Source organism: Bubalus bubalis, chromosome 12, assembly GCF_019923935.1.
Source record: "Bubalus bubalis isolate 160015118507 breed Murrah chromosome 12, NDDB_SH_1, whole genome shotgun sequence".
Lineage (NCBI taxonomy): Eukaryota > Metazoa > Chordata > Mammalia > Artiodactyla > Bovidae > Bubalus > Bubalus bubalis.
This window is the reverse complement of record NC_059168.1, coordinates 252418-271333: the sequence shown is the minus strand read 5'-3', so window position 1 is coordinate 271333 and position 18916 is coordinate 252418. Positions and strand designations below refer to the sequence as shown.

At 43.4% G+C, this 18916-nt stretch overlaps 1 protein-coding gene across 7 annotated transcripts in view; it reads left to right on the top strand.

The window, feature by feature from the left end:
• Nucleotides 1–18916, top strand: part of TMEM87B (transmembrane protein 87B) — a 51230-nt gene that overhangs the window by 17943 nt on the left and 14371 nt on the right. For 5 of the 7 annotated variants that reach the window (XM_045162177.1, XM_045162174.1, XM_045162173.1 and 2 more), the window contains exons 7-15: nt 855–916; nt 1291–1474; nt 5852–5951; nt 8148–8241; nt 9790–9861; nt 14194–14302; nt 14397–14455; nt 15676–15779; nt 16064–16137. In XM_045162177.1, coding sequence (XP_045018112.1) covers nt 855–916; nt 1291–1474; nt 5852–5951; nt 8148–8241; nt 9790–9861; nt 14194–14302; nt 14397–14455; nt 15676–15779; nt 16064–16137 — 858 coding nt within the window. Of the gene's footprint in view, nt 1–854; nt 917–1290; nt 1475–5851; nt 5952–8147; nt 8242–9789; nt 9862–11967; nt 12076–14193; nt 14303–14396; nt 14456–15675; nt 15780–16063; nt 16138–18916 lie in introns of all 7 variants that reach the window. The other 2 variants (XM_045162171.1, XM_045162175.1) reach the window with 2 other exon arrangements.

The window sequence follows — 18916 nt, the reverse complement described above, 5'->3', positions numbered from 1 at the left end:
TGCTCTCATAGGTCCTGGAATTGCCTTGTCGCTCACTTTCTAGGCTGGGCATCTGCTGGGCTGACAGTAGCCAAACAGCATGTGAGCATCCTGGGAGTTTGCACACTGCCCTGATTCACCCACGGGGACACAGAGGTGAAGCCGCAGTCTGTCTCTGAGGGGCACCCAGTCCAAAGGGGAGGGAGAAAGCAATGAGATGAGACAGGCATGGCTGCAGAGGAGACCCAGAGCTGTTCTTCCCACTGAAGCTGGTAAAGAGGCTGCTCTGGAGAATGTGAAGCAGGGCTTCCTCCTGGAGGTGCTGTAATGGGCCAGACCATGCCACACAGGGGGCAGGGGCCCCGCCGCCATCCTGCTCCCCGCCTCCTTTCTTTGATACCAGTAGGCAGTTTTAAGCTTCTGCTGAATAGTAAATGGTGCAGTAGTAGTTGCTGAGCCCTGCAAGTCTTGTACTGTATCTGCCACTCTGTTACTGCTGTCTCAGACAACAACCCAAACTAGAATCTGGAGTTCAGTAATTTGTCCAAGTTACATTATGAAAGACAAAGTCCTCAGTGAGGTCAGGGACTCAGCCAGGGCCAGTCTCTGACCAGGACTACTTTGCTGTCTGCATAAGAGCCAACTTAGCCCATGCTGTATAAGACCGTTTCTGTAAGTAAAGATATCTGGATAAGGTTACATAATCAAACAAACTAGTAATTATCCAGTACTCTGTGTGTGCTAGGTAAAAATTTAGCATTTGTTCACTTGGTTTATATTCTTGGAGCCTTAGAATGAGCTTACATTGAAAAACTTAAGAAAAACCTATTAATTTTAATACCTTAATTTCTTTATCCCCATCCTGCTTTCTCCAGTTTCTCTTTCTATGTTGGGACCTTATGGATATATCTCTGCATCAGATTGGCCTCTAATGATTGTGAGTATCTCTGATAATTTTTTTCCTTTTTTTAAAAATGAGTTTGTATCCTAATTAGAATATTCAAAAAACTTAAGAGATCAGTGGCAGTGATTCCTTAATAGCTAGCACTGACATACCCTCTATTTCTGGTTCCACGGTGACTGGGAGACAGAGGATTGCAAACCTGAATGTAGAGATGCCAGTGCTCACTTTGTGTCAGTGCCGTGCTGTTTTCATTGTAACCTTGTGGTGCAGTGTCAGGTTAGGGAGCCTGATTTCTCCAGCTTCGTTTTCTTTTCCTTGGCTATTCAGGGTCTTTTGTGTTTTCTAGAAATCTCAATTTTCAAATGAAAAGAAGGCTTAACTGATTAAAGTTGCTTCTCTTCCCACAGTTCTACATGGTGATGTGTATTGTTTATATCCTATATGGTGTTCTGTGGCTGATGTGGTCTGCCTGTTACTGGAAAGATATATTAAGAATCCAGTTCTGGATTGCAGCTGTTATTTTCCTGGGAATGCTTGAAAAAGCAGTTTTTTATGCTGAATACCAAAACATCAACAGCACTGGGCTATCAAGTAAGTAGTGACTGTGTCCATGAACATGGTATAAGCCAAGAGCCTCCTAGCCTTTGTGAGCAGAGCAGAGGGGACTCCCCCTCACCACCCACCTTCATCCAGTGGTTTGGAAAACCATAGTCCAGTCTTCCTGCCTGGAAAATCCCAGGGACGGAGGACCTGGTGGGCTGCAGTCCATGGGGTCGCAAAGTCAGACACGACTGAGCGACTTCCCTTTCACTTTTTGCTTTCATGCATTGGAGAAGGAAATGGCAACCCACTCCAGTGTTCTTGCCTGGAGAATCCCAGAGACAGAGGAGCCTGGTGGGCTGCCGTCTATGGGGTCACACACAGTCGGACACAACTGAAGTGACTTAGCAGCAGCAGCAGCAATATAGATGAAAAGGACAGAAGCCAAGAAGAGAGTGTCAAAGTAGGTCTCTGAACTAGGATAGCATGTGTATGGTCTTTGCTTTCTGTGTTCTTGCTGACTTTCCCTGACTTCCCTCCCGAGGAGAAAAAATTCCCTAAAGTTCAGCTACCAGTGACTGGCTTAAAGCAGTACAAAATTCTGGACTGGGGACGTTGGGTGCTGCCAGTCCTTTTAACACATTTCTCTTTTTTTCATCCATCCTCTTTCTTCTCCTTTCCCCAACAAAAAAGAAAAGAAAGTTTGGCCACAGGAGTCAGATGAGTAGTGTAGGGTGGATGGCGCCTGCAGCCTTTTACAAAGAGTTTCATGTGACCATGGGAGGCACCGTCCCAGTTCACACAGTGGGACATGGGACGCCGGCCGAGCATTCAAGTGGGCATCTTCAGACGTGTGCCCCAGACTGCTGAAAGATAGAGTGCGCTGTCTATACAGAGGGACTTCCCTTCCAGTGGTTAAGACTCTGTGCTTCCAGTACAGGGGGCACAGGTTTGATCCCTGGTTAGGGAACTAAGATCCCTTATGCCTCACAGTGTGGCTAGTAAAAAAAAAAAGGAGGGGGGTGGCCAGAAACGTAAAGATATAGTGAATTTCATCGCTGAACCTTTGAAAGAGAGATAGCTCAAAAAGATAGAAGGTACTCAGGATGTACTCGAATAGTCAGTTACAAATGGTCATGGTGCAGATTTTCAAAGGGTGTAGTTATGTCGTTCTTTATTTTAAAATCCTCTGGGGAAAAAGGGTGAGTTGGAATGTAGATGAGACAAAGGCAGCATAATGTTGATAAGTATTGGTGCTGAGTGATAGTACATGGGAGTTCATTATATTGCTTTCTGTGTTGGAGAGAGAAAACTGTATTGTAGTTTCTCAAAAATTAAAAGTTTAAAAGGACAATATACAAAAGAATAAAGCAAAGACACACATCTAGGGAGGCCTGTTGGGGCTGTTATTACTCTCTAAGAAGTTTTAGTGATGTATGAGCACGTGTGTGTGTGTGTGTGCGCCCACCCTAAACCAAATGAGGAAGAAAGGGTAAGTTGCTGCTTGTGACTGGTTGTTAAAGCATTCTTGAGTGTCAGAGGAGGTAGGTCAGCTTCTTTGCTGCCAGTGGTGAGGGGTCTCTGTCTGGAGAAGGTGGTGTGAACTTGGGCGAGGGGCAGCAAAAGCCTGAGATCCGTGAAGAGGAGAGCCCACCTGCCACCCTCAGGGCCGTCAAGCCCTCTGAGATGGCTCCTCCAGGCCTCAGAAGAGAAAGCCCGGGCAGCTGTCCTCGTCTCTGAGGAGTCCTGTGGAAAAGAGAGGTGCCAGACGGAGCCTGGGCTGATGTTCCTTCCGATTTCCCCAAGTGTGGACTCTGAAACCCAGGCTGTCTTGCTTAGCATTGGTCCTGGAAGGACAAAATCTAGAAAGTGAAGCAGTGAAGAAACAGTGGTTGTTAGGACACAGCAAGGGTGCGCTAAGGATAGGTCAGTTGGCTTGTGCTTCGGGTAGGCAGCAGGCAGATGTATAAACTCACTGCACAGTGTATCTGAACTTCTTCAAGGTATTGGACGAGGCCTCTTGTGGTTTCTTCTGGAGAGGATGGAGCAATGTGAGCTGAAAAGAATAATTAGGTGGATTAAGAGCTGGTTTCTGAGTGTCTTTTTCCTCCTTTCTGTCTTCACCACCAGAGCTCTCAACATCTCTTGGCTGGATTCTGGAGTCGTCTCCTGAGCATTTTCCTCTCCTATATTCCTTCCCAAGCCATTAAGTAGAGCAATCTTGATAAAATAAAGCTGTCCATTTTATTCTAAGGGTCAGCAAGCTCTTCCTGCAAAACCTACACAGGAAATATTTTTGACTTTGTTGGCTCTGTTGCAAATTCTCAACTACTGTCTTAGGAGCTGAAAGATGCCACAGACAGCAAATGGACATGGCTACATTCTGCAATAAAACTTCATTTCAAAGCACACGTCAGGCCAGATTTGGCCTATAGGCTGTAGTTCGTCAATGCAGTTTTCACTCTTTCTTTTGACTTGTTTGTTTATGGGCTGCTCTGTGTCTTAGTTGTCCAGCATGTTGGATCTTTAGCTGTGGCGTGCAAGCGTTTAGTGGTGTCATGTGTGATCTAATGTCCTGACCGGGGGTTGAACCTGGGCCACCTGTGTTGGGTGCAAGGAGTTTTAGCTACTGGAGCACCAGGGAAGTCCCACTCTTATTTTTTATTGTCATTGACTTCCCATCAACTTTAGCAGCAAAACCAGACTCACGGCCTGGCATAAAACCCAGGTGAATGGGCCCTGCTTCTGTCCCAGTCTTATTTTGACCTCTCTGATTACATGCTTTGCTGCAGACCTGCCAAACTTTCACATCTTGCAACTTTTTTTTTTTTTTTTTGCCATGCTGTGAGACATGCAGGATCTTACTTCCCTGACCAGGGATTGAACCCACACCTTCTGCAGTGGAAGTGCAGAATCTTAACCACTGTACCGCCAGGGAAGTCCCGTCTTGCAGCATATTTTGTTTTTCTCTTTCTTTCTTCATGCCTCTGCGTGTGCCATTTCCTTTGCTTTTCCGCTTTCCCTCCTCTGAACAGTTACTCCTACTCAGCCTTCACCTCCATCGAGTCCCTTGGACTGCATGGAGATCAAACCAGTCCATCCTAAAGGAAATTAGCCCTGAACATTGGAAGGACCGATGCTGAAGCTGAAGCGACAATACTTTGGCCAGCTGATGTGAAGAGCCGACTCATTGGAAAAGACCCTGAAGCTGGAAAAGAATGAAGGCAGGAGGAGAAGGAGGTTGACAGAGGATGAGATGGTTGGATGGCATCACTGACTCAGCAGACATGAGTTTGAGGAAGCTCTGGGAGATAGTCAAGAACAGGGAAGCCTGGCGTGCTGTAGTCCATGGGGTTGCAAAGAGTTGGAGACAACTTAGCAACGAAACCACAACAACAACAGCCTTCAAACCCTGGTGTAGAGGTCACTTCTGAGAAGCTTTTCCTGCCCATGTGAGGTGTAGGTCGCTTTCCTTGCCATCCTGGGACACAGACTGTGTTTCCTCCAGCTCTTGCTGCATTCTGTCCTGCCCAGAGCCCAGGCTTCACAAGGGCGGGGAACATGGGGTTTCTTTTCCTGTGACAACCACACAGTGGGAGCGGAAATCAGTAAATGACGGGGCAACCTGGGGAAAAGAGAGCTCTGAGGACATTATGGTTTTCAACTGTTTACAGGACAGGAAGGGACTCTGGGCTTCCCTGCTGGTTCAGATGGTAAAGAATGTGCAATGCAGGAGACCTGGGTTTGATCCCTGGGTCAGGAAGATCCCCTGGAGAGGTGAAGGTGAGGTGAGGTGAAGTCGCTCAGTCGTGTCCGACTCTTTGCGACCCCACGGACTGTAGCCTGCCAGGCTCTTCCATCCATGGGGTTTTCCAGGCATGAGTACTGGAGTGGGTTGCCATTTCCTTCTCCAGAGGATCTTCCCGACCCAGGGATCGAACCCAGGTCTCCCACATTGTAGGCAGACACTTTACCATTTGAGCCACCAGGGAAGTCTCCAGGGTCAGGAAGATCCCCTGGAGAAGGGGATGGCAACCCACTCCAGTATTCTTGCCTAGAAAATTACATGGATAGAGGAGCGAGCCTGGCAGGCTACAGTCCAGGGGATTGCAAAGAGTCAGACAAAAGTGAGTGACTGCTGCTACTAAGGAGCTCTAGTTCTTTAGCCTCAAGTGGGGGAGTGAGACCAGAGGGGAGCTTGAGGAGATCGTGCCCCATAGAGCTGATCTGATACAGAGCAAGTTCTTTAGGAGGTGGATAATCCCCTTCACCGAGATTGCAAACAGCATTAGATTAGATGACCTTTAAATTTAAATATGGCTAATTCATCTGCGGTCAGAATATAGTTGTACATAGTACATGTGTAGAGTCTTGGCGACAGGCGTCCAGGTGGACCCAGAGCAAATGGTTTTCCTTCTTCCCCGTCAGCCCAAGGGTTACTGATATTTGCGGAATTGATATCTGCGATCAAGAGGACTCTGGCTCGCCTCCTGGTGATCATCGTGAGCTTGGGATATGGCATCGTAAAGTAAGTGGAAAAGACACCGCACCTCCACCCTGTGAGTGCGTCCATCTCCATGATACCCCCTGTGAAAGTGGACAGGGAAATACCTGCCAGGATGTGTTTTCTAAGGGACTTTAAATTTTTTAATCAATTAATTATTTGGGTGCGTCAGGCCTTAGTTGTGGCAGTTGGGGTCTTTGTTGCAGCATGGGCTTCTCTAAGGGGAGGGCTCCAGAACGCACCGGCTCTCTAGTTGTGGCACAAGCTTAGTTGCCCCGAGGCATGTAGGATCTTAGTTCCTCGACCTGGGATCGAACTCGTGCCCCCTCCTCTGCATTGAAAAGTGGATTCTTAACCACTGGACCACCAGGGAAGTGCCTTTAATGGATTTCTGTGCACTGGCTGTTTTATGCATGTGTGCTCAGTGGCTTCAGTCATGTCCGACTCTTTGCGAGCCTATGGACTGTTGCCCGCCAGGCTCCTCTGTTCATGGGATTCTCCAGGCAAGAATATTGGAGTGGGTTGCCATGCCCTCTCCAGGGCATCTCCCCAATCCAGGGATTGAAAGCACGTCTCTTATCTCTCCACTCTCCTGCATTGGCAGGCAAATTCTTTACCACTAATGCCACCTGGGAAGTCCTCCTGTTTTATACTTTCCTCAAATAAAGATCCTAAGTTCCAGTAACTTTTTATAATTAGATGAATAATCAACTTTAAGGATAATGGAAAATTTTAAATGATTCTTGAGGCGCGGGTCATTTTCTATTTCCTAGGCAGCACAGTTACATGTTATGATTGTGTTTGAGATATTGTAAGAGAGCATGCTCTGATTAAACACCAGGTCGGCAGAACTGTCTGAAGCCTGGCTATCTCCTGCAGATCCTATCAAGATCTTTTCTCCTTCTTACTTTTGAGTCCCTGGTTGTGAACATGGAGGAGTCTGTTCCCTGAGACTCTGATTCCCAGAAGCGCAAACCTTCACACTGAACCACAGCTACATCTTTTTTTTTTTTTTTAATATTTATTTACTTGGCTATGGTGGATCTTACTTGTGGCATGCAGGATCTTTAGTTGTGGCATGTGAACTCTTAGTTGCAGCATGTGAGATCTAGTTCCCTGACCAGGGATCAAACCTGGGCCTTGGCATTGCATGCGCTGAGTCCTAACCACTAGACACCAGGGAATCCCAGAAATTTCAATTCTGTTTTCAAATTTCCAATTGCTAAAAACCATCATCTTTGCATATTCCTGACTCAGTTATACTTTCAAAGAATCCAAACTGGTTACTTTAATTCTTTTTAATTTGAAGAATGAATGCTGAAGTCTGTTAGGACTCTTGTTTGGAGGTACTGAGAGAGAAAGTGGTGGGATTTGATTTCCTGACATCCTGCTCTTTCTCTGCCCACGTCATGGAATCAATCAGTGGATTATCTCTAAAAAAACACATCTCAGAATGGTTTACAATGTATGTTCGTGAAAGACTTAAATGATTAGTTCTGCCAGTGACCCTTAGAATTTGGCACTTTCTAGGTTTCATCAATCTTCTCATCCATTCTGTAGACATAGTACTTGGGTTATGTTCATTATACTGCTTGGATTTCAGCAGCAAAATCTCCTGGTCTCAGAAATGTTGCCTCCAGAGTTCCCTGGTGGTCCAGTGGTTAAGAATCTGCCTTGCAGTACAGGGGACACTGGTTCAATCCCTGGTGCAGGAAGATCGCACGTGGTACAGCGCAGCTAAGCCCGTGCTCTGCAACTACTGAGCCTGTGTTCTAGAGCCAGGAGCTGCAGCTGCTGAGCCCTTACTCCGCACCTGCTGAAGCCCGCGAGCCCTGGAGCCCGTGCTCTGCAATAGGAAAAGCCCGTACATCACAACGAGAGAGCAGCCCTTGCTCTCCACATCTAGAGAAAGCCCAGGCTCAGCAACAAAGACCCAGTGCAGCCATAAATAAATAATTTTTTTTAAAGTGTTGTTTCACAGGCATCGATACAGTTTCAAGTCCTAGAGAAGTAGGCCTATTTTTCCTGAGCCTGTTTCTGCCTGGTTCCCGCCTGGTTCCCAGGGAATAACCCTGCTTTAAACAGAACCCCTCTATGGTGGGAGCTGACGGATGTGATTGGACAGTGACGTCCTTGGTGCTGGAAGCGGGGCCAGCTACTGTACTCACATGCGCTTTACTTACCTTTTTCTTTTTTCCTGTTTCCTCCTCCTCATTCCAGGCCTCGTCTAGGAACCGTCATGCACCGGGTCATTGGATTGGGGGTTCTTTATTTTATCTTTGCGGCTGTTGAAGGCGTGATGAGAGTCATTGGGGTAAAAACTGCATCATTCCACTTGCACTTTTTTTTGTTGTTGCTGTGAAATACGACTTTATTTTCTTATCTCCTGAGATGAATTTTTAAAGATAGGAAATTTGTGAAAAAGGCCCAATTTTGAGTACCCCCCACAACACCCCGTGGATTATTTCTCTTTTTTAGTATGTCTTGAAAGTAAAAGGCTAACCAGAGCAGTTTAAAAATGATATGGTTTTTGAAGGCACTGCCTGGTGTCACCCTGGGAATTATTAATAGTTCCATCTCAAAAGCGTTCATGGTTATTCTTTATGAAGAATGTTCATTTTTATCATTATACAGTTTGAACACGTTCATTTCTTCCTTAACCCTTTGTTTAAACATGTGTAAGTGAGCAGAAAGTTAATTTTACCTTCTAAGCATGCAGACATTACATGTCTTCGCTCTTTTAAGCGTCAGGTACTTGTCCATTTTCCCTGACTCTGGTGGGCTCAGTATTGAGGGGATTCAGTGGCCCTACTCTTGGAGGAACCAGGAAGAGGTGGTGTTCTAGGGAGGAATGGCTCTGGCAGCCAGGGCAGCAGTAGTTTACCCCAGAGAAGAGCAAGTATTTGTATCTGCGAAGACCCCTAGATGTCTAGCTCTTGGTTTTCCTTCGTAATATGTTTGATGATGACTTAGTGATTAAGGAGCTTATTATTATTATTATTTTTTTGATTCAGAGAACTGTGTAATTTTTACTAAAACGTCTTTTGGGTTAGATAGTGAAATCAGACCATTGTACACAGAGTGAATAACCTGTACATTGCCACATACATTTACTTCACATAGTTTGATCTGACGTTTTAAAGACGGGCATTTGTCCAATAATGTTAAAAACCTCACCCTTCTTCCAGTGTCTTTGACATACGTGAATTCTGGGTTAGAGACACCTCTCTTCACCTCTGACTCCTTGAAAGGTGCATTTATTATTACTTTTACATAATAGTGAAGAACTTTCTATTTACATACATAATTCATAGAAAGCTTATCTTTGCTGGGAAGAAAAGAGAAAGGATAAACATCCCACGGATAGATGACGTATTTCTTTACACTTTGACGTGGTCAGCATCTTAGATGTGGCGGTTTCGGGTGTGATTCTCTGTCAGCTCTTGAGTAGTGTGTGCATCCATTCTGTGGTTTCAGCTCTTTTTCCTTATTTTACCTTTTTCACATCCTTTCACTTGCGGGGGGAGGAGGAGGAGCCCATTGCCTTAGGAGCCGTGGCTGCACGTTTGGTGAGGAGAGGGCGGAGAGAGAACCGGTTGACCTGAGTTGGGCGGGACATGCCGTGTTTTACGTGCCTCTCCTTAGTGGCAGTTTCACGTTATCACTAGACAGGCTGGTGGCAAACCAACACCTGTGGCTCCTGAAACAGACGGATGCCACGTGCTCACACACAGTTCTGTTAGGCAATAAAGTCTTTTATATAGCCTTTTATAAAAGGATGAGAGAAACTGTTTTTCTTCATCAGATGATTATTATAATGCAATTTTTACGTTCAGATTCTCTCCCTGTTTTTATCTTTCAGGGTTCTAAACATTTAGCTGTTGTCCTTGGTGACATCATTTTAGCACTTATTGACTCCATTTTTGTATGGTTCATATCCTTTGCTGTGTCCTAAAATAGTTTGTTGTTATGTCATCAAAATCATAATATTTTTAATTTGAAATAGCAGAGAGACATATAGTTATGTGTTATAGGAATTTAGTTGAAGATGAAAAAGTAACAATTCTTCAATTAAAAAATACCTTTATTTTTTCTATTAGTTTAGCAAACTCAAATGAACATATAGAGGAATCAGGTGGAGGAGACAAATACTTAACTAGGAGCAACATAGCAATAGTAATTGCTATTTTACAGAGGTGCTGTGCAAACAGGAAAGAGAAATTAATTGCAGGCTGACAGCCCAGAAAGACTTCATGGAGATGGTGACATTTAAATTGAGACTGCATGGACAAATGGGAATTTACTAGGAAAAGAATTAGGGTTTCCCAGGGGGGACTAGTGGTAAAGAACCCGCCTGCCAGTGCAGGAGACAAAAGAGATGTAGGTTCGATCCCTGGGTTGGGAAGATGCCCTGGAGGAGGGCATGGCAACCCACTCCAGTATTCTTGCCTGGAGAATCCCATGGACAGAGGGGCCTGGTGGGCTACAGTCCATAGGGTTGCAAAGAGTCAGACACGACTGAAGCAACTTGGCAGGCACACACAGGAAAAGAACTGGGGGAAAAGCCTTCTGGGAAGATATGAGGGGACCAAATCACTGGGAGCAACAAAATATAGAGACAGTGGCAGAATCTCTCAAACCAGCTTGCCTGTAAGTACCACATGTGGGAGAATCTTAGAAGGTGGGGCCAGAAGGGAAAGACAGAAGGACATGCTTAAGAGTTTAGAGTTCTCCGAAGGTGGAAATATCAAGGAGTTGAAGCTGCACAGGTGAATGGCATGATCAAAGCTTCTAAGAGAGAACTCAGGGATGACTTTTTTAAAAATGCGTCAGAGGACTTGCGGTCCAGTGATGAAGAATTTACCCTGGGACATGGGCAAGCAGAACTGCAGGGGAGGTGACCTCGCTGCTGGGTCTCCCTGGTGGCTAAGTGGTAAAGAATCTGCCTGCCAATGCCAGAGACTCGGGTTTGATCCCTGGGTCAGGAAGATCCCGTGGAGGAGGAAATGGCAACCTACTCCACTGTTCTTGCCCGGAGGATCCGCAGACAGAGGAGTTTGGTAGGCTAGAGTCCATGGGGTCATTAAGAGTTGGACACGACTGAGCGACTGAGCACACAGGCAGACTAGCTACTAGCAGGGCTCAGCATTGCCATCGCCAGCCTTTGTGTCTTCTCTTCTGTCATTGCATGTTTAGAAAATGAGCTTAAGATATCTGTTCGGTTTGGAATTATCTTATTGCTAAGCTTGGGTATGCTTATGTGAGGCAGCATATGTTTCGCCATCAACTACTTGAGCTACAGAATTTGCATTTAAAAACCTATGTTATCTTTTCTTCTGGTCATTTACACATGTGTGTTTCAAAGAATTCTTGCTCTTAACCACCCACAAGGTAGTTCATTGGGAAAAACACAGAGTCATGCAAATTGGCCCAAAATTCCAGAGAAAAGTGGCTATAAAGGCTCTAATTCCATCTGGATTTGAATGAGGGTAACTTGCCACCTTTATGGACAACTTTGGCTTTGGTCCAACACGTCATGAGCCAGATTCAGGCGGGGAGATACAGAAAATAAGGGGAAAGATTTAGCTTGCTCAATTATTGATATTTTTAATAAAGATGTTAGAGATCAAAGTTATAAAGATGTCCAGAAATTGAAATTCCCATGGTTTGCATTTTATGGTGAGAGAAAAGGAAGTTCAACCTGAACTTCTGATGTCTGCTCTTAGATTGCTATTCGGTAGTTTGCATTACTGAGATGAAGAGTCCACTTTCTCTGTACACAGAGGTAGTGGGTTTCCTAAATGATTACCAAGTGACAAGCAAAGAAGCAGGACCACATCCTGACAGAATCAAGTGCTGGAATCTTGACCATGCTTCCTTTGCTTTCAATGAACCTAATCTAGCTTCTTCTGTAAGAATCTGATTCTACCTACAGTAATAGAAAACATAGCTTGAAAATGCTAAAAAGCTGTTGCCTCCTGCCTCTCTTTTCCTGCTTGTTTGTTTTATTTATTTATTTATTTTTGCTCTTTTGCTGCAGGCAAATGATTCTGACCTTGTGCTTCTGGCCAGCCTCCCTCTGTCTCTTCTTGACTCTGGCTTGTGCTGGTGGATATCCTTTTCCAGCCACAGCAGCAGCACGTGCAAGGTGACTCTCCCGTCAGGGTGGTGGGGCCTGCATGCTTTCATTACTGCTTTAAGAGTATTCGGTCTTGATCGTGTTTATTGAATAACGTGTATTTCCATGTCTGTAAGTCCTGACAGCAACCTTAATTGGTTGAATTGTGTTCTGATAGAAATTAATCTTCTGTTGCAACTTAATGGGCCATTTGTGTTATTCATTTGCTAAATTGTGTCCAACTCTTTGTGACCCCATGGACTGCAGCACACCAGACTTCCCTGTCCTTCACCATCTCCCAGAGTTTGCTCAAACTCACATCCATTGAATTGGTGATGCCATCCAACCTATCTCATCCTCTGTCTCCCCTTCTCCTCCTGCCCTCAATCTTTCCCAGCATCAGGGTCTTTTCCAGTGAATCAGCTCTTCACATCAGTGGTAAAGAACACGCCTGCAATGCAGGAGACACAGGTTTAATCCCAGGGTTAGGAAGATCCCCTGGAGGAAGGCATGGCAACCCACTCCAGTATTCTTGTTGGGAGAATCCCATGGAAAGAGGAGCCTGTCAGGCTATGGGTCCATGGGATCACAAAGAGTCAGACATGACTGAAGTGACGGAACACAGAAAAATTGAAAAGCAGCTTTGGTAATTTTAGGACTAAAATGAAGTTTTTGATTAATGAAGTATTGGGAATTTAAAGAGGAGGCATAAATAAATCTAAAATGTGCCACTTACATTCCCCTTTGCTCAGCTTTGTGATGTATGTTCAGTGGGTGATCCCTACACAGGGCTTGGCAGGCTGCAGAGAAAGCTGCTCGTGTTTACAGAGCTCTGGCTTGAGCACAGCCTCACTGCTGAGGAGCCAGTGGACAGGCCTCTCTCTGCTTCTTCGTATCTGACAATGTCGCTGCACACCTGAGCCCTGTGCTCCTGGAAAATAGCCACCCCTAAGACAGCCTCCACCCTTTGGTGTTTGGGAAAAGGCTTAAAAGCTGTCTTTCCCCATGGGACTTCAGTGAGCTTCCCAGGGGTTCCCTTGTTTACTTACAACAAGGCCAGACACAAACCTGTATACCTACTGACTAATCTGGACAAAACGTCAGACCTCACCAAACTGACTAAGCCTTCTCCTTCCCCCAGGTCCCTGAGCTTTCATCCACCCACAGCCCTCTTTCACAGCCCTTCCTGAGAACCTACAGGCCTCAAGGAAAGTCATAACCCCGAGCAACTGGCCCGTCAGGCCACCCCCTGCCACACCTGCTACTCTCGAGTCCTAATCTACACCTCCTTACAAAAGCGAAGGGCTTCCCTTCCCTGGTGGCTTAGTGGTGAAGAACCCGCCTGCCAATGCCAGAGATGCAGGTTCGAACCCTGGGTCGGGAAGATCCTCTGGAGAAGGAAATGGCAACCCACTCCGGTATTCTTTCCTGGAAAATCCCATGGACAGAGGAGTCTGGCCGGCTACAGTCCATGGGATCACATAAGAGTCGGACATGACTTCCAACTAAGCAACAACAACAGTAATAAAAGCAAAGCCCTTCCCTGCCTGGCCTTTGGGACTCCTACAGATCTTACAGTCAGAATATTCTCCATATTGCAGTAATCTCTTGAATAAATTCTCTCCTTACCTAAGTCCAGATTTGTTTTACTTGACATATTTCAGTTTTTTTTTTAATTTGTAAAATGGAATTGATACATGACATGACTTCTTAATTATGATCATTCAGAGGGTAGAATGAGAATAGACCAGAAACCAAAAAGATAAAGAAACGGAGACAGAAAACCACAAGCCGAACGGCACGTCCTGATGGCGTCTGTACCTAGCATTTAGTCTGTGTCCTGCTCTGTCCTGTGTTTTGAGAACTTGGCATTGAAGGAACACAACATAGGTCTTGTCCCTTACATTCTTTTTCCTTGAAGTTTGTTTACTTAGTTCAGACAGTGGTAAATTGTACAACAAAATCTGTAATAAAATTGCTATCGTGATTATACGTTAGTGGAGAAGACATTTTCTGTGTTTTTATTAGTTTTAAATTATAGGAACTCTGTGTAGCAGTAGTTTTGGAAATGTAGCAGAAGATTCTTATTTCAATTTTAATCTTAACTGTGTATTATTATTTAAAATTTTTCCCTTAACTCTTTTTCACATTTTTATAAGTTTGGCACAAACTATGAAGACTCTCAGGCTAAGAAAGAACACAGTAAAATTTTCTTTATACAGGCACTTTACAAATACCCTCATCTTTGCCATACTGGGTAAGTTATCTGATTTTCTTTTATAATAAATTATTTTAGTATTGTATATGTCCCTTCAGAGGTTGACTTTTTTTTTTTTTTTGGTGTGTTTCAGCATCTGTAGTGTTTATGGTGTGGACAACTAAGACATTTAGGTTTGCAAAATGTCAATCAGTAAGTATAATCTTCCTATGTAAACAGTTTTCATTTTTAATTGTACTCTTTTATTTTGTGTAAGTTTGAAGAGTTTAGTTTGTGTTTGTAGACCAAGATAATTGTAATGGAGATATTCCATATACTTGGAATTATTTTGTGTAGGATTAGAAAAACATTTGTCTCCTTTAAACAAGTCTGAAACAAAGTTCCTCCTAAATCTCTGTTTCCAATTATGCCCTTTTCTCAGCTTCTTTTGTTGTATTCTGAAAAGGAATCCTCTCCCTGAATAGTCTAAGGTAACAGGAAGTCGTTTTCTTCCAGCACACAGTGTGACGGGGTTGCTTTGTATCTAAGTGGGATTCTAAATCTTAAGCCCGACATGTTCCTAGGATTTTATACATGTTTATAGTATACTCATCATGAACATTCAGGAGGTATTCTCCTTGCATTCTCTAGTTAGAAGATATATTTCTTAGACTGAAAATATAAAAGGCCCTTCTGGGGATTTCTTGATTTGGAAATAGCCTCTAGTTCTATATTGGTTGTTGTTCAGTCGCCAAGTCTGACTCTGCGACCCCATGGACTGCAGCACGCCAGGCTTCCCTATCCTTCACTATCTTTCAGAGTTGGCTCAAACTCATGCCCTTTGAGTTGATGATGCCATCCAACCATGTCATCTTCTGTTGCTCCCCTTCTCCTGCCCTTATTCTTTCCCAGACTCAGGGTCTTTTCCAATGAGTCAGCTCTTCCAATCAGGTGGCCAAAGTATTGGAGCTTCAGCTTTAGCATAAGTCCTTCCAATGAATATTCAGGGTTGATTTCCTTTAGGGTTGACTGGTTTGATCTCCTTGCTAGTTCTATATAATTATAAAGAGCCCTGTGAAAACCCTGGACTTCTGCTGCCTTAGGGAAAATTTCACGAGAGAAGAAACTCTTCTTGTCTAGAAAATAAATTAATTGACCTCTGAAGCCCTTTTCAGCTCTAATTCTTCTCATGATACTGTTTAATTTGTTAGGGTTTTATTCACTGGATTGATTATAAGGCTCAACTAAGAATTAATATGGATTTTAAGACAGAATTTCTTAGTTTTTATGTTTCTTGAAAAAATATGTGCTCATTTTTTTTGAAGACTTACTGGTTGGAAGGATTTCATTAGTACTTGTCATTATATACTATTTCAGTGGGAAATCTGTTTATCAAAAATTAACTTTTCCTGTTTGAATCATCCTTGTTCTAGGATTGGATGGAACGCTGGGTTGATGATGCATTTTGGAGCTTCCTTTTCTCACTTATTCTTATTGTAATAATGTTTTTGTGGAGACCATCAGCAAATAATCAGAGGTACCTTACATAGTTGGGCAAGGATTTTGTTCATCTTCTGCTACAATGTTAGAAAAGCATTTATAGAAACCAGAGAAGTAGTCGTTGCTGTTAAGAGGTATACAGTCAAGTGGGGAGACAAATATAACAGAAGGAAGACAGTGAAAGGAGAGATACAGGGGGGAGAAAGGGGTCTCCCCGCAGGAAGAGGGAAGAGGGATCCCTGGAATGACTGTTTCAGGTGTAAACTGAACATTGAACAGGTTTAAACACACTAGTAAAACTGCTCCTTGTTTCTTATTTAGATATGCCTTCATGCCTTTAATAGATGATTCTGATGATGAAATTGAAGAATTCATGGTAACATCTGAAAATTTAAGTGAGTGATACGTTTTCTTACTAAATAACCATTGTATCTATTGTAACAAAGAAATACTGTGTCTCTACCTGTGATGCAAGGTCAGCAACATTTTTTTTCCTGTAAAATATTTTTAAGACTGTATCTGAGGAAAGCTCTGTTACAGTAGACAGTCACAAGAAGAAAAGTCAGTAATGAAATTTTCCAGATTGTTACTGTAGTTGGAGCTTCGTTTGCTCTTCATGTCTGAGTATTGAAGTCAGTACACTTGTTTTCCACAAGACTACTTTGGTGTATATTGTACTTAGCTCCCAAATAATATTGATAAATCTTCTTAATGATGATTGCTAAATTTCTCGTAGCAGAGATATTAAAATTCAGTGTGTTGGTTTTGGCTCCAGTAATGATGGAATGAATTGTATTGGACAGTCTTCCTGCTGATAGCTAGAATAAACTCTGAGCAGAATTTTTTTTTAATTAATTGTTTAAAGGCACTGGAGAGCAATGAAAGGCAGGCAGAAACTGGAGGAACTTTCATGTTGAAAGAAAAGAGCTGCACTTAATAAGTTCCACATTTGTAGAGCTTCAGTCCAGAGTGTGTGCCCAGTCAATGAGACAGGCTAGAGCTCAAGCAGATAGGTGCAATCTCACTGATGCAAGGAATTGGAGAGTAAAGCTTGGGGCTGTAAGAATGCCTGGAAATTGAGGAAAGAAATCCAGAAAAGAGAGCCACCAAGGAAGAAATTCCACAGTCTTTAAAAAGTCTCTCTAATCTTGTCTGATGCCTGAAAGGGGCATTTTGAGACTCCAAAAGGCCAGGGGAAAAATAATAGCTGTTTGCTTAAGAAGCAGAACAAAAATTTCAGCACATGCCCACTGCAGAGTTTGAAATTCAAATCTCAACAAGTTAAAAGTGCTTGGGTAAATCCCTTGGGCTTTCCATTAAAACCCCAGAAGGGCTACTCCTTAGAAATAAAGACCACAGTCTGGGACCACTGAAATTTACCCTAGGACTAGAGCTAAACTGAAATAAACCCTAATAAAATTTGAAAGCATGTCCCCCAAAGATTAAAGTGATCCAGCCATAATCTGAATGCCTTCTGGAACAAAACACTTCTCAGAGATAAGGGAATCCAGAATCTATAAGATACCATTCTCAATGTCCCATATACAATGATAAATTTATTACTAGACAGGGAATGAAACTGGAAACTGTGACCCATAGTTAAGGGAAAAATCAGTCAATAGTGACCTAGAAATGGCCCAGATGTTACAATTAACAAGAAAGACTTTAAAAATAATTGTTATAAATATGTTAAAGAATCTACGGTGCTTTCAAACTGTGGTGCTGGAGAAGAGTATTGAGAGTTCCTTGGATAGCAAAGAGATCCAACCAGTCCCTCCTAAAGGAAATCAACTCTGAATATTATTGGAAGGACTGATGGTGAAGCTGAAGGTCCAGTACTTTTTCCACCTGATGCAAAGAACTGACTCATTGGAAAAGACCCTGATGCTGGAAAAGATTGAGGGCAAGAGGAGAAGGGCGTGACAGAAGATTAGATGGTTGGATGGCATCACTGTCTCAATGGACGTGAGTTAGAGAAAACTCTGGGAGATGGTGAAGGATAGGGAAGCCTGGTGTGCTGCAGTCCATAGGGTTGCAAAGAGTCGGATACAACTTAGCGACTGAACAACAACAACAAAGAATCTGTAGGAATAGATTGGTGAAGGCAAGAGAAATTTCAGGAGAGACATGGAAACTAAACAAAAAAAAAGAAGAAGAAGAACCAGATAAAAATACTAAATATAGAATATCAGAAAGAAAGTGGAAGTGAAGTCACTCAGTCACGTCCAACACTTTGTGACTCTGTGGACTGTAGCCTACCAGGCTCCTCCATCCATGGGATTCTCCAGCAAGAATACTGGAGTGGGTTGCCATTTCCTTCTCCAGGGGATCTTCCCGACCCAGGGATTGAACCCGGGTCTGCCGCATTGCAGGCAGACGCTTTACCCTCTGAGCCACCAGGGAAGCAGAACATCTGAAGTAAATCCATAAAATAGGATTAACAGTAGACAAGTAAATTGGATACAACCAAGTAATAGCATCTGTAGACAAAGCAAAAGAAATTTTTCAAACTGAAAACCAGAGACAAAAGGCTAGAAACAAAATGAACTCACTTCTGTGACCAGAAAGACAGTATTAAGCAGTCTGCTGCTGCTAAGTCATGTCAGTCCTGTCCGACTCTATGCGACCCCATAGACGGCAGCCCACCAGGCTCCCGTCCCTGGGATTCTCCAGGCAAGAATACTGGAGTGGGTTGCCGTTTCCTTCTCCAGTGCATGAAAGTGAAAAGTGAAAGTGAAGTCGCTCAGTTGTGTCTGACTCTTAGCGACCCCATGGACTGCAGCCCACCAGGCTCCTCCGTCCATGGGATTTCCCAGGTAAGAGTACTGGAGTGGGTTGCCATTGCCTTCTCCGATTAAGCAGTCTAACAGGTACATAATTGAGCTCTAGAAGAGGAAGAGAGAATGAGGCATAAAGAATATTTGAAAAAATATTGGCCAGAAGATTTCCAAAATTGATCAAGAAACAAAAATGAAACTGACTGAAGGGAAAGCACTGAAAATAGTACATACATGGAGAAATATAAAAAGTCACTGTTTTTTAAAAAAATCTTTTAAAAGTCAACTAACTTTTTGTAGCAAAAATAATAACATGAGATTTATAACATGTAGACATAAAGTAAATGAAATCAATATTGTATTATAGTTCTTAATAAAGTAGTAAAGCAAATTTGAA